The sequence below is a fragment of the Falco naumanni genome, chromosome 5 (genome assembly GCF_017639655.2).
Source record: "Falco naumanni isolate bFalNau1 chromosome 5, bFalNau1.pat, whole genome shotgun sequence".
Classification (NCBI taxonomy): Eukaryota; Metazoa; Chordata; class Aves; order Falconiformes; family Falconidae; genus Falco; species Falco naumanni.
The window spans coordinates 72456826-72469880 of record NC_054058.1 but is presented as its reverse complement, the minus strand read 5'-3'; the positions used below and the strand labels follow the sequence as shown (position 1 = coordinate 72469880).

At 69.0% G+C, this 13055-nt stretch overlaps 4 protein-coding genes across 5 annotated transcripts; all 4 read left to right on the top strand.

Moving 5' to 3' along the window:
- The first annotated feature begins 1308 nt into the window (after positions 1-1308).
- Positions 1309-3752, top strand: LOC121089376 (rheacalcin-2-like). Its single transcript, XM_040596578.1, has 5 exons — positions 1309-1318; positions 2183-2277; positions 2797-2961; positions 3088-3193; positions 3685-3752. The coding sequence occupies exons 1-5, from the start codon at positions 1309-1311 to the stop codon at positions 3750-3752; spliced, it is 444 nt and encodes a 147-aa protein (XP_040452512.1).
- Positions 3753-5295: 1543 nt separating this feature from the next.
- ODF3B (outer dense fiber of sperm tails 3B) lies at positions 5296-7260 on the top strand. 2 transcript variants are annotated; one of them, XM_040596679.1, is made up of 6 exons: positions 5296-5404; positions 5509-5712; positions 5804-5905; positions 6323-6444; positions 6816-6956; positions 7073-7260. In XM_040596679.1, the coding sequence occupies exons 1-6, from the start codon at positions 5296-5298 to the stop codon at positions 7148-7150; spliced, it is 756 nt and encodes a 251-aa protein (XP_040452613.1). In that variant the 3' UTR covers positions 7151-7260. The 2 variants fall into 2 exon arrangements, with proteins under 2 accessions (XP_040452613.1, XP_040452612.1); XM_040596678.1 differs by having other exon boundaries at positions 7070-7260.
- A 1035-nt stretch (positions 7261-8295) lies between these two features.
- Positions 8296-11660, top strand: LOC121089375 (thymidine phosphorylase). The gene is made up of 9 exons (XM_040596577.1): positions 8296-8497; positions 8984-9186; positions 9283-9381; positions 9589-9718; positions 9822-9940; positions 10013-10175; positions 10628-10858; positions 11269-11409; positions 11503-11660. The coding sequence occupies exons 1-9, from the start codon at positions 8371-8373 to the stop codon at positions 11658-11660; spliced, it is 1371 nt and encodes a 456-aa protein (XP_040452511.1). The 5' UTR covers positions 8296-8370.
- A 108-nt stretch (positions 11661-11768) lies between these two features.
- On the top strand, positions 11769-13004 carry LOC121089018 (protein SCO2 homolog, mitochondrial). Its single transcript, XM_040595757.1, has 2 exons — positions 11769-11887; positions 12250-13004. The coding sequence occupies exon 2, from the start codon at positions 12257-12259 to the stop codon at positions 12977-12979; it is 723 nt and encodes a 240-aa protein (XP_040451691.1). The 5' UTR covers positions 11769-11887; positions 12250-12256; the 3' UTR covers positions 12980-13004.
- The last annotated feature ends 51 nt before the right edge of the window (positions 13005-13055 follow it).

The window sequence follows — 13055 nt, the reverse complement described above, 5'->3', positions numbered from 1 at the left end:
ACAGGGCCCGCGGCAGGTTTGATGCTGTGCGGAGGTGTTTGATCCCGGGCTGTGAATGGCTGTGGGACTGCTCACATGGGCTGGCACTTTGGGGGTGGCCTCAGTGGCAGGGAGCTGCAGGAGCCCCCAGTGTCATTGCCAGGGTGAGGGGCCAGGGCTGCAGCCAGGATGAGGAGGACCCCTGTCAATGTGTCCTTCTGTGGAGCATCCCCTGTCCTGTCTCCGGGGATGGAGCTGGGCATCCCCTGCCCTGTCTCCTGCCATGGAGCTGGGCATCCCTTGTCCCGTGTCCTGGGATGGAGCTGGGCATCCCCTGTCCTGTCTCCCAGGACGGAGCTGGGCATCCCTGCCCTGTGTCCTGCCATGCAGCTGGGCATCCTTACCCTGTGTCCCAGGATGGAGCTGGGCATCCCTACCCTGTGTCCTGCCATGGAGCTGGGCATCCTTACCCTGTGTCCCAGGATGGAGCTGGGCATCCCTGCCCTGTGTCCTGCCATGGAGCTGGGCATCCTTACCCTGTGTCCCAGGATGGAGCTGGGCATCCCTGCCCTGTGTCCTGCCATGGAGCTGGGCATCCTTACCCTGTGTCCCAGGATGGAGCTGGGCATCCCTGCTCTGTGTCCCAGGATGGAGCTGGTCATCCCCTGTCCTGTGTCCCAGGATGGAGCTGGGCATCCCCCGCCCCGTGTTCCAGGAGTACATGGTGCGAGGGAGCCCACCCTGTTGCCCAGCCAGGAAGAGCCCCCCCAGACAGCCCAAGCTGTGGGTGCCCCTCCCTGTGCCAGGGCAGCCCACATCAGGGAATGGCAGCTGCCAGCACCTGGGTGCCAGCACAGGGCCAAGGGAACACGTGGCAGTGGTGGCGTTGTGGCTGCGTGAGCAGCACTGGGGGACACGCCGCTCCTGCTGCTCACGAGCGAAAGCAGGACACGCAGGGACGGGGAAGCTCTTTTCATCTTGGCCAGACTCATCCCCGGCCCTGCGCCGGCACCCGAGCGCGGCCACCCTGGTGACGATGAAAGCAAAGCCGGGGCCTCCCCACCATGGGCATCCCATCAAAGGGACCAGCGGGGGCCACGCACTGCTGAGCTGCCCGTGTGCGTCGATGGGGCCTGGCTGCGTCGGCCCTGTTTGCTTTGGGGCAGGGATGACATTTTGGGTGTCTCATGGCACACCGGGCCAGCCACCCCTCCCCACCTGCCCGGGGATAAAATCCCTCAGGGCTGCTGCCCAGCTCCCCAGAGGGTCCGAGCCAGCCCCTGCTGCCTTGCAAGCTCTGAAGGGACACAGGTGAGTCCCTGCGGCCACATGGCGGGGGGTGGGTGGGTGCTGCGCTCCTGCATCTGGGTGCCCTGGCTGCAAGGCATCCCCTGTCTCAGCCTGCAAGCCACAGCATCCCAGGAGTCCCTGCATCCCTGCACCCTGTGCCCTGCAGCCCTGCATCCCTGCACCCTGCACCCTGCACCCCCTGCAGCCTGTGCCCTGCGCCCTGCACCCCTGCACCCCGTGCCCTGCACCCCTGCACCCTGCAGCCCTGCCCTGTGCCCTGCACCCTGCACCCATGCACCCAGCACCCTGCAGCCCTGCAGCCTGCATCCCTGCGCCCTGCATTCCTGCATCCCCACACCTAACACTCTCCATCCTGCACCCCGCATCCCTGTAACTCCACACCCTCCCACACTCTGCACCCACGTCCCCCGCACCCCTGCACCCTGCTCCCCTCCCTGCTGATGCCATCTCACTGCTGCTCCCCTGAGCACCGCTGGAGCACCCTGACACACACCCCCAGCTGCACCCTATGGGCTCCCCTGCACCCACTGCAGCAACCACAACACTGCCAGCCTGGGGGGGGGCCATGCACCCCTGTTGAGCGTCCTGCCTGGCCCTCCTGCTTCCAGGCACAGCCCCCAGAGCAGAGCCCAGCTAAGCCTGGCAACAGGAGGGCTGGGCAGGGGGCTAGAGCACCCATAGGGTGGGGGGCTCAGCAGGGACCTGAGCACCCCCTGTCGTGCCGCTGCCCCTCCCTAGGGAAGGGACTGATGGAACCAACGAGGACGTTGAGGCTGGGGCTGCTGGGCTGCCTGCTGTTTGTCCCCTGGCTGCGCGGTGAGTGCCGGGGTGGGGGGGACACCGCAGTGCCCCCCACTCCTCCCCACTACCTGACCTCCTACCTTCCCCACAGGGCAGGAGCTGGCTGCCTGCGCCTGGGGCTGGGTGCCCTTCAACGAGGGGTGCTACAGCTTCTTCCCCAGGGAGCTCAGCTGGAGAAGGGCAGAGGTGAGGGAATGAGGGGCGGGGGGGACATGGGTTTGGGGGTGACCCTCTATGGCCACAGTGCCCCACGGTGCTCAGGAGGGGTCTGGACTTTGCTGGTCACCCTCCAGGGCCAGGCACAGGGGTGCCAGCGCCTCCCAGGGTGGTGATACTCCTCTCCAAAGATGTCCTGGCCCCATGAGGGATCAGCTGCCACCATGGTGGCATCACAGCTCCCTGTGCCAAGGGAGAGCCTCCGGCTGTTCCAGGCACCCTGTGCACCCATGTGGCCACGGCATCACTCCTGCCATCCTCATCCTTGGTGGATCCAAGAGCGGGTGACCAGCAGTTGGGCACCAGGGCTAGGGGGTCAGGGGCCAGGAGTTGGGGGCTGGGGTTGGGGCTTGGAGGCTGGGGACCAAGGATTGGGGTCAGGGACCAGCCTCCAAGCCCCAGTTTGGGGTCTGGGAACAGGGGTCGGGGTTGTGGACCATAGGTCAGGTCAGGTCAGGGTCCAGTGTCACCCTCCCGTCACTGCCACAGGCCTTTTGCCAACGCTTTGGCACCAGCACCCACCTGGCCTCGGTGCACAGCGCAGAGGAGCACCGGGCCATTGCTGCCCTGCTCTCTTCCTCCTACCCTGGCGAGGACAGCGAGGAGGAGGATGAGGATGATGGCATATGGATTGGCCTCCACCGTCCCCTGGGGGTGAGTGTGGCCCTGGGGCAGAGCTGGGACTTTCTTGGGACCCCCAAGACCCACTCTCAGCAGCCTCAAGTGGGGCTGGTGGCATCAGCCAAGGGGTTACGGCGTCACCCTCTGCCCGCCCCACAGAGCCGCCGCTGGCAGTGGTCAGACAGCTCAGAGGTGGACTATGGCTCCTGGCACCAGCAGCCCGGCCCCAGGAGGAGAGCCTGTGCTGCGCTGCAGGATGGCGCCGGTGAGCATGGCCCCGACGGTGGCATCGGGGACCCGGCCATCAGGTGACCCCAGCCACCACTGTCCATGGCCATCAGGGTCCCCAGCCACCAGCCACGGCTGGGCAGCCCTTGGTGGCAGGTGGCACCTGGGTATGCACGCACACACAGACGTGCACATACGTGCTGTGCAGGAGCAAACACACACATATGCGCACCTGCACCCTGTGCACACATATGGATGCACACGGTGCACGCACATGCTGCATGCACATGCACACACAAACCTCATGCACACACGTGCGCACATGCATACTGCGCGCACATGTATGCACCGTGTGTACACACACATGCACACATACACGCCATGCGCACACATAGACAGCCCTTGCACACATATGCACACGCGCAGCCTGTGTGCCCCACGCTGCATTCTGGATGGCAGGGCCGCAGGGTGCCCATGCCAAAGGGGCCGTGGGGGTCCTGGGAGGCTGACAGCCCCTTTCCCTTCCAGATTTCATGACGTGGTACAGTGACGCCTGCTCTGAGAGAAAACCCTTCGTCTGCAAGTCCAGCGCCTAGAGCTGTGGGCAGTCCCCCAGCGCCAGCCACACTGCCTTTACCCGCTGCCCTGCCTGCCACCACTGTCTGCCACCCCTGCCTGCCACTCCTGCCGGCTGCCCTTGCCTGTGCAGCCTGGCTGCTGGCCATAGTAAAGGTCCCTGAGCCCAACCTGGTCTGCACATCCTTCATCCCCTGCGCCTGGGGCCTCGCTGCCCAGCTCTGGATCCCACACTGCCCCACAGTGTCATGGGGCTGGGGAGGGAGGGACCCAGCCAGGGCCGGTGGTGCTGGGGTCACCCACCAAGCATGGGGTGCAGGGACAGGGACGGGGAGGGGTCTGGGCAGCCCAGGGCAGGGAGAGCTTCTACTGGAGGAAGAGCTGGGGCTGGCAGGGTGAGCCCTGTGGCACACCCCACAGGACCCCCATGGACTCTGGGACACTCCCATCACGCCAGTGGGGCTCCTGTAGTTTCAGAGGGATCCAGTGGCCTGTGTGGGACCCCTGTGATGCCCAACAGTCCCCCAAGGCAGTAGGTGATCCACGTGGAACCCCCATGCAAGAGGATCCCCATGGTTTCTACTGGAGGGATCCTATGTGGGATGTCACACAACTCTTATGGGACCCCTATGGCCCCCCTGAGACCCTTACGATCCCTCTTAGGACCCCCATGGCTCACATGGGACCCCCAACACCCCCAGCAAAGCCCCCCAATCCCACAGACCCCCTATGGCCCCATGGGACACCTGTGCCCTGGGATCAGCCTCTCCTGCAGTGGGACAGCCCCATGCCCAAGGCTGCCTGCATCCCCCATGTGCCCATGTCCTGCTTGTGCTGCCCCTGTTCCTGTCCCCCTCCCGGTCCCGTCCTGGCTGCCCAGCGCAGTTTGTTGTGCAGATGCCATAGTAACTGGGATAGGAGTGCCCGGCCAGAGCTCAGCACCGCTTGGGGTAAGGCGCCTCAGCTCTGCCGGGACCACCACCCCAGGGGCTGTGGGTGCGTCCGTGGGGCACTGGGGCTGTATCCATGGGGCACTGGGGGCTGCATCCAAGGAGCACTGAGGGTGTACCTATGGGGCACTGGGGGCTGTGTCCATGGGGTGCTGCGGGCTGTATCCATGAGGTGCTGGGGGGTCTATATCCATGGGATGCTAGGGTCTGTATCCATGAGGTGCTGGGTCTGTATCCATGGGGCACTGGGGGGTCTATATCCATGACGCTCTGTGGGCTGTATCCATGGGGTGCTGGGGGCTGCATCCATGGGGCACCGCGGGCTGTATCCAAAGGGTGCTGGGCTTTCTTCCCTGTGGCTGTCAGGGCTGTTGCCCCTGGGTGCTGAGCAGGGGGTGCCGGGGGGTGCAAGGCCCCGGAGTTCCCCAACCATTGTGACATCAATGCCACTGTCACCATGCTACCAGCTCCTTGCCCACAGATGGCTGCTGGTGCCCAGGCTACAGACCCACGTCTCCGCCAAGGGGACTTGGGTGGTGGGCACCGGCAGGCGGTGGGGCTGGGGCGGGGACTTGGGGCTGAGGGGACATCGTCTCTGCCAGCAGGGTCTGCCATGTCAGCCAGCGCCTGGGTGGGCAGCTGGAGGCCCCACCGCCCCCGGGGCCCCATTGCCGCTCTCTACAGCAGCCCTGGGCCCAAGTATGGGCTTCCCACAAACGTCGGTGAGTCGGGGCCACAGGGGGCCTGGGGGGCCACAGTGCCAGTGGGGTGCCAGGGCCTGGGAAGCCAGGGGTCCCACACCCCACCGAGCACCCCGCCTGCGCAGGCTACCATCTGCATGACCCCTCCCGCGGCCGCGCACCTGCCTACAGCTTCGGGGCGCGTACGGGGGGGCAGCGGGAGGAGCGCTCCCCGGGGCCAGCATACCTGCTGCCCCCTGGGACCACCGCCAAGGGCAAGGACGGGACACCTGCCTTCTCCATCTATGGCCGCCCCCGTGACCTGCCACCCATCCGCACCCCTGGACCAGGTAAGGCAGGGGCCAGGAGCCCCCCAGGGGGCCGGCAGGGCTGGGGACCCCCCAGCTGTGCCCATGGCCCAGCTTCCCCCCTGCTCCCCAGGCTGCTACTCCCCGGAGAGGGCCAGCAGGGTGGCATTCCCCTCCGTGCCCGCCTGCTCCCTCCGCTCCCGCACCCAGCAGGGCTCCAAACAGCAGACACCAGGTAGGAGAGATGGGGGCCAGGCTGGGCCCCCCACCGTCCTCCCTGGGCCAGGTTGGGCCCCCCATTGTCCCTGACCTGGTCTGGGTCCCCCACCATCCCTGGACTGAGCTCCCCATCATCCCTGGGGTCGTCTGGGCCCCCCATCATCCATGTGTTGAGCCCTCCAGTTTCCCTGGGCTGACCCCCCCCTTATCCTTGGGCCGAGCCCTCCATCATCCCTGGGCTGGTCTGGATCCCCCACCATCCCTGGGTTGAGCCGCCCATCGTCCCCAGGCTGGGTCCCCCACCATCCCTGGGCTGAGCTCCCCGTCACCCTCAGGCAGGGCCCTCCCTCCCCACCTCCCCAGGGTTCACCCCCCACTGCCCCACCTCAACCTGCCCCCCCAGCAGGGCCCAGCTGAGCCCCATTTCCCCCAGGACCCGCAGCCTACCGGCTGCCCCCCATGCTGGGGCCCCGTGTGGTGAGCAAGAGCTCGGCCCCCAACTACTCCATACCGGGACGCAGCAACGTTGGTGCCTTCTACCAGGACCTGTGCAAGGTGGGCGGCAGGGGGTTAGGGCTCAGGAGGTTGAAGGTCCTGGGGGCTGGGTGCCAAGTGGCTGGGTGCTGGGTGCCAGTGTGCTGGGGCTTGAGGGGCCCAGGGGCTGGGTGCTGGGGTGCCGGGGAGCTGGGTGTTGGGGTGCCAGGGGGCTGAGGGGCCCAGGGGCTGGGTGCGAGGGTGCTGGGGAGCTGGGTGTTGGGGTGCCAGGGGGCTGAGGGGCCCAGGGGCTGGGTGCTGGGGTGCCGGGGAGCTGGGTGTTGGGGTGCCAGGGGCTGAGGGGCCCAGGGGCTGGGTGCGAGGGTGCTGGGGAGCTGACGGGTGCAGGGGCTGGGTACCGGGGGACATGTCACCACACCCTCTGCCCGCAGACACCGGGGCCCTGCAGCTACCGCGTGGTGGACACCGACATCTACAAGCGGCGGGCACCACAGTACAGCATGCTGGCACGCAAACCCATCCCTGGTGACACCACCACCAAGCCTGGACCCGGTGCCTACAACCTCCAGCAGGTGAGGGGCTGCCAGGGGTCCCAGTGTCACGGGCAGCGCAGAGGATGCCAGTAATGGGGGGGACAGGGTCCACGAGACCCCCGGCCCTCACCGTCACTGTCTGTCCCACCCAGCAGGGCCAACAGCGGGGGCTGACATTCGGGATCCGGCACTCGGACTACCTGGCTCCCCTCATCGTGGATGTGCTTGACTAGGGGGGGGGTGTGGGGCGGCAGTGAGCGATGGAGACAACCGGTGCCAAGAGATAGATGCGTTGCAACCAGAGGCTCTCCTGCTGTCCTCGTGTCCTGCCGTGTCACCCACCTGGGGCTGGGCAGCAGCACCCAGACACTGGGCCCCTCAGCGTGACCAGCCACAAAGCCCCACGGTTGGGGCAGTGCATGCTGCGGATGGAGGATGTGCTGCCCACACCAGCCCTGTCCCTGCTCCAGCCCCTTCCCCACCACCTGCCCAGAGCACCCAGCTGGCACTTTCTGGCTGGTCACGCTGTCCCATCCCATCCCCATCCCATCCTGTTCCTGTCCCCATCCCACCCCTGTACCATCCCCAGCTGCCCAGCCATGACCCCTGAGCAGCAGGGGGGCTGCTACAGGCACTGCCTGTTCTGTCCCCGTCCCGTTCCTGTCCCAGCTGGGCAAAGGGCACAGGACAGCAGTGAGCCTCCGCTGGGGCACTCTGCCCACAGTGCCGTGGCCCCACTGCTGTGCCAGGACTGCCACTTGCATCTCCCTTGGTGTCCCCTCGCTGTGGCCATCCTGCTGCCACCTGGGCTTGGCTCTGACCACAGGTGCCCATGCTGGGCACTCAGCCCCCTCCGTGGCACCACAGCCTTCAGCCCCTAGGCAGGCCACCCCAGTGGCTGGGTGGAGGGTACACCTCAGGGTGTGGGTTGGCACTGGGAGCACCGGCCAGGGAGGGGGCACTCACCGGTAAAGTGCCATGGGACTCCCCCCTGTGCTGAGGGTGCTGTGGGTGCTGCAGGTACCATGGGTGCTGTGGGAGCTGTGGGTACCGTGGGTGCCATGGGACCTGTGGGTGCTGCACGTACCATTGGTGCTGTGGGAACTGTGGGTGCCATGGGTGCTGTGGGAGCTGTGGGTACTGCAGGTGGGGATGCCAACAGCTGGGCAGGTGTGGCCATGCAAAGCCCTCAGGCATCGCCTGGGGTTGTCATGTGGGGAGTGGGGGGCCCGAGGGGCCCAGCCTCCCCCCCCCCCCCGACCTCTCCCCGCCTGGCCTGAGCCTCATCCACTGCCCTGGGGACAAAGTCCAGCACCGGAGACTCCTCCTTGCCGCAGCAGCAGGTGCAAGCTGTGCAGGACCGGGTTGCGAGCCGTGCAGGACTGGGTGCCAGCTGCGCAGGACCGGGGTGCCAGCTGCGTGGGACAGAGGTGCCAGCTGTGCAAGACCAGCAATGGCTGCCCAGGCCTCCCTCCCAGCCCTCATCCGCAAGAAGCGGGATGGCGAGCAGCTGGAGGATGAGGAGATCCAGAGCTTTGTGCGCGGTGTGACAGAGGGCACCATGCAGCAGGGCCAGATCGGTGGGCACACGGGCCCAGGGATGTGCCAAGGGGATGGAGTTGGGGACAGGCAGAAGGAGGGGTCATGGTGAGGGGCACAGCGGGGGCTGTGGCACAGGGACATGGTGGGGAACATGGAGGAGGCATGGCTGGGACCGACCTGGAGGGGGGCTGGGGACATGGCCGGGGACCCGGCAGAGGGACACAGCAAAGGCCAGCACAGTGGGGCACATAGGAACACAGCCAAGGCGGGGGGGAGGCTGCAGCTGGAGTGGGGGACCCAGAGGAGGGTGGTGGACCGGACAGCAAGGCAAGGCCCAGGATGCAGAAGGGGCTCATGGGCAGGGGATGCAGCTGGGGACTGCCCTGCAGGGATGAGGGGGAGACCCCTGGGATGGGGCAGGGGTGCCGGAGCTGGGGGGCTGCAGGGCCCAGAAAAGGGAGCGGGAGGGGGGGGGGGGGGGGGGGGCGGGGGGGGATCACCTCACCCACCCCCATGCCCCCCAGGCGCCATGCTGATGGCCATCCGGCTGCGGGGCATGGATGCGGTGGAGACGCTGGCGCTGACGCGGGCCATGGTGGCCTCGGGCCGGGTGCTGGCCTGGCCCCCCGCCTGGGGGGGGCTGGTGGTGGACAAGCACTCGACGGGTGGTGTGGGGGACAAGGTCAGCCTGGCCCTGGCCCCCGCCCTGGCTGCCTGTGGCTGCAAGGTGAGTGGGGAAGGGGGGGCTGGGCCAGGCAGACAAGGCTGGGCAGGGGTCCTCGTGCCCCACCCACCCACCCACTCACCCACCCTGCACCTGCAGGTGCCCATGATCAGTGGCCGGGGCTTGGGCCACACAGGGGGCACGCTGGACAAGCTGGAGGCCATCCCCGGCTTCTGTGTCTCCCAGAGCCCTGAGCAGGTGAGGGATGGGGACACGGCTGCCACCACAGTCACCCTGCAGCACACCTCGAGGAGGCCAGGGTCTCCAACAGGATGCAGGGTGCCAAGGGGATGTGGGATGGCCACGGGACATGGGACACTGAAGGGATGTGGGATGCCGACGGGACACAGGATGCTGATGGGGCGTGGGATGCCGAGGGGATGCAGTGCACCAGTGGTCCCGCAGATGCAGAGCATCCTGGAGCAGGTGGGCTGCTGCATCGTGGGGCAGAGCAAGGAGCTGGTGCCAGCCGACCGGGAGCTATACAGCCTGCGGGACGTCACTGCCACCGTGGACAGCCTACCCCTCATTACAGGTACAGGGGAGGCAGGCACCCTGGCTGCATGTGGGGGTGGGGGGGTGGGGGGGCAGGCAGTGGGGCGAGGGCAGTGAGCCCAGAGAGGCTGTCCCGGCCCCAGCCTCCATCCTGAGCAAGAAGGCGGCAGAGCAGCTCTCGGCGCTGGTGCTGGACGTCAAGTTCGGGAGCGCAGCCCTGTGCCCCACGCAGGAGAGCGCGCAGGAGCTGGCCCACAGCCTGGTGAGCCCCTGCTCCCCCCGAGACCCCCAGCCTCGGGGCCATGTGCCCCCTGCTCAGCCATGCCTGCCGCAGGTGGTGGTGGGCGAGCAGCTGGGCATCCGCACGGCGGCCGTGCTGAGCCGTATGGACGAGCCGCTGGGCCGCTGCGTGGGCAGCTCGCTGGAGGTGCTGGAGGCCCTGGAATGCCTGGAGGGGGGGGGCCCCCCCGACCTGCGGGAGCTGGTCACCGCCCTGGGTCAGCCATGGGCACAGGGGGTGTGGGAGGGGCACGGGGGGGCCTGGCGGGGGGACAGCCCCACACACAAGTCCCTTCCCCCAGCCCAGCACCCCCTGCAACCTCAGGGTCCCTCTTACCCCCAGCCCTGTCCCTTCCAGCCTTGGGGTCTGGCCCTGGTCCCTGTCGTCCCCCCCTCGGGTCCTGTCCCATGTCCCCCCAGCCTGCCTGCCCATCCCCTGACACACCCACCCGCCCCACCACCTTCAGCCCACTCCCCACAGCTGGTGCTGCACCCCTGCCACGCTCTGCCCCCCACTGTGCCCAGGTGGTGGTGGGGTGGGGTCCCCAGAAGCAGTGGGATGGTAGAGCAGGGGTCCCAGCAGTGGGGCATGGTGGGGAAGGGTCCCAGGGGCAGGGGGGAGCCCCAGGGACAGGGGTCCCAGCAGTGGGGTGCCAGCCTGGGCCCGCAGGCGGGCTGCTGCTGTGGCAGTGCGGGCTGGCCCCGGCGGAGGAGCAGGGCCGGCAGCAGCTGGCGCGGGTGCTGGATGATGGCTCGGCCCTGCGCACCTTCGAGGCCATGCTGGGGGCGCAGGGGGTGCCCCCCAACATCGCCCACCGCCTCTGTGCCGGGACCCCCCCGGAGCGTCGCCAGGTCCTGGGGCAGGCAGGCACCCGTGAGGAGCTGCCCGCACTGCACGGAGGTAAGCCGTGGGTCTGCCCAGGCCCACAGCCCCCTCCCCTGCCTCACAGCCCAGCTCCCCAGCCCCCTACCCTGCCCTCCCCAGCCCCACACTGCCCCCCACCCCATACCCCTTCTGAGAGGCCAAGGGCTCCTCCAGTGCCCCGGGGTCCCTGTGCCCCCCTGTCGCCCCCCCCCCCAGCACCCTCTGGGATGCCCAGGGCTTCCCTGGCTTATTTCCCACCTCCTGGGGTCCCTGGCTGCACCCCCTGCCCCGCATCCCTGTGCACGGGGCACCCCGCACACCTCAGCCCCCCTGCATGCCTCTGGGTCCCTGACCCCCAGCCCCACACCCCATATGCCGCCCCGCCCCCCCCCCCCCCGTTTAGGGGGCTGCCCGGCCCCTGCCGCCGCCGTGACCATCCCCCCCAGGCTGGGTGCAGCGGGTGCAGGCCTTGCCGCTGGCCCACGTCCTGCACGAGCTGGGGGCCGGCCGGACGCGCGCCGGGGACCCCGTCAACCCCCGGGTGGGCGCCGAGCTGCTGGTGGCCGTGGGGCAGCGCCTGCGGGCAGGTAACGAGGAGGGGCGGGGGGCGGCCCGGGGGCCGCCGGCGGGGCCGGGCCGGGCCGCCCACGGCCCCCGCCCACGGTCGGCCTCGCCCGCAGGCGAGCCCTGGTTGCGGGTGCACCACGAGGGGGCGCTGTGCGCTGCGGCGCGGCGGACGCTGCAGGCCGCGTTGTGCCTGGCCCCGGGCCCGCCTCGCGCCCCGCCTCCCCGCCTGGCCGCGACCATCCTGCCCGACGGGGCCCCGCGCCCCCACTGACGACGCCGCCGGGGGGCGCCCTGCGCCGCACCGGGCCGGGCCGGCGGCCGGGTGAGGGTCGGGCGCCCCCGGCGGCGGCGCGGCGGGGCATGCAGGCTGGGAGCCGGCGGAGGGCGGGGCGGGGCGCAGTGCGCGTGCGCGCTCCTCTGCCCCGCCCCTTCCGCTTGTGGCGGCGCGGAGCGCACCGGGCGTGCAGGCGGGCCGGGGCTCGGGGTCAGAGGGCAAAGGTCAGCGACGGGCGGAGGGCACCTGCAGGGGTGAAAGGGCGCGAGTGGGAGGTTGCGGCGGGCTGGAGGCGAGGGGCAGGGGGTCAGCAGCAAAAGGGATGAAAGGAGGGGTCGGAGGGCAGCAGGGCCAGCGGGTCAGAGGGCTGGGGGCAGGAGCGGTGGGGTGAGGGGTCAAAGGGCAGGTGGGGACATACACTGAGGTGTCCAACGGCAGCAGGGGGACAGAGGGCAGCAGAGGGCAGAGGCTGAGAGGTCAGAGCGTGGCAGGGGAGCAGGGGCGGTCAGAAGGCAGGAGGCTGGAGGTGTGGGTTCAAAAGGGACGCGAAGGGCAGGGGGGAGGGGCTCACTCCCCCTCCCCACAGCCCCACCATGTTCCGGGCCCTGCTGCCGGCCCTCCGCCTGCCGTGCCGCCTGCCCACGCTGCGGGCCCTGCACAGCCCGGCCCCGAGGCGGCTGCCACTGGGGCGGCGGGTGGCGGTGGTGGCAGCGGCAGGGGCAGCGGCGGGGGCAGCCTGGCTGTACCTACGGGAGGAGAAGGCACGGCGGCAGCGGGCACGGCGGCGGGAGGAGCTGCGGGCGCTGGCACTGGGCCAGGGCGACTTCCAGCTGCTGGACCAGGAGGGGCGGCGGCGGTGCAAGGCCGATTTCCGTGGCCAGTGGGTGCTGCTCTACTTCGGCTTCACCCACTGCCCCGACATCTGCCCCGAGGAGCTGGAGAAGCTGAGCCGGGCCGTCCGGCTGCTGGAGCGGGAGCCGGGCCTGCCTCCCGTCCAGCCCCTCTTCATCACCGTCGACCCCGAGCGTGATGACGTGGCAGCCGTGGGGCGATACGTGCGGGACTTCCACCCGCGGCTGCTGGGACTGACCGGCAGCCCCGAGGAGGTGCGGGCGGCCAGCAGCGCCTACCGCGTCTACGCCAGCGCTGGCCCAAAGGACGAGGAGGGCGACTACATCGTGGACCACACCATCTTCATCTACCTGCTGGGCCCTGACGGGCTCTTCCTCGACTACTACGGGCGCAACAAGACGGATGCACAGATCGCCCATAGTGTCCGCCGGCACATGGAGAGCTATGAGCCGGTCCTGGAGTGAGGACAATAAACGCACCTGTGCCCCACCAACGCCTCCTGCAGCCCCGGGGACCCTGGCCACCCCCCCAGAGCAGCTG

Coding starts and splice junctions, on each gene's coding strand:
- LOC121089375 (XM_040596577.1), top strand. CDS start 8,371: ATGGCTGCCCAGGCCTCCCTCCCAGCCCTCATCCGCAAGAAGCGGGAT. Junction 9,187..9,282: donor TGGCTGCCTGTGGCTGCAAG/GTGAGTGGGGAA, acceptor CTGCACCTGCAG/GTGCCCATGATCAGTGGCCG. Junction 11,410..11,502: donor GGGGCAGCGCCTGCGGGCAG/GTAACGAGGAGG, acceptor CCTCGCCCGCAG/GCGAGCCCTGGTTGCGGGTG.
- ODF3B (XM_040596678.1), top strand. CDS start 5,296: ATGTCAGCCAGCGCCTGGGTGGGCAGCTGGAGGCCCCACCGCCCCCGG. Junction 5,405..5,508: donor TGGGCTTCCCACAAACGTCG/GTGAGTCGGGGC, acceptor CCGCCTGCGCAG/GCTACCATCTGCATGACCCC. Junction 5,906..6,322: donor CTCCAAACAGCAGACACCAG/GTAGGAGAGATG, acceptor CATTTCCCCCAG/GACCCGCAGCCTACCGGCTG.
- LOC121089018 (XM_040595757.1), top strand. CDS start 12,257: ATGTTCCGGGCCCTGCTGCCGGCCCTCCGCCTGCCGTGCCGCCTGCCC.
- LOC121089376 (XM_040596578.1), top strand. Junction 2,278..2,796: donor TCAGCTGGAGAAGGGCAGAG/GTGAGGGAATGA, acceptor TCACTGCCACAG/GCCTTTTGCCAACGCTTTGG. Junction 2,962..3,087: donor GCCTCCACCGTCCCCTGGGG/GTGAGTGTGGCC, acceptor CCCGCCCCACAG/AGCCGCCGCTGGCAGTGGTC.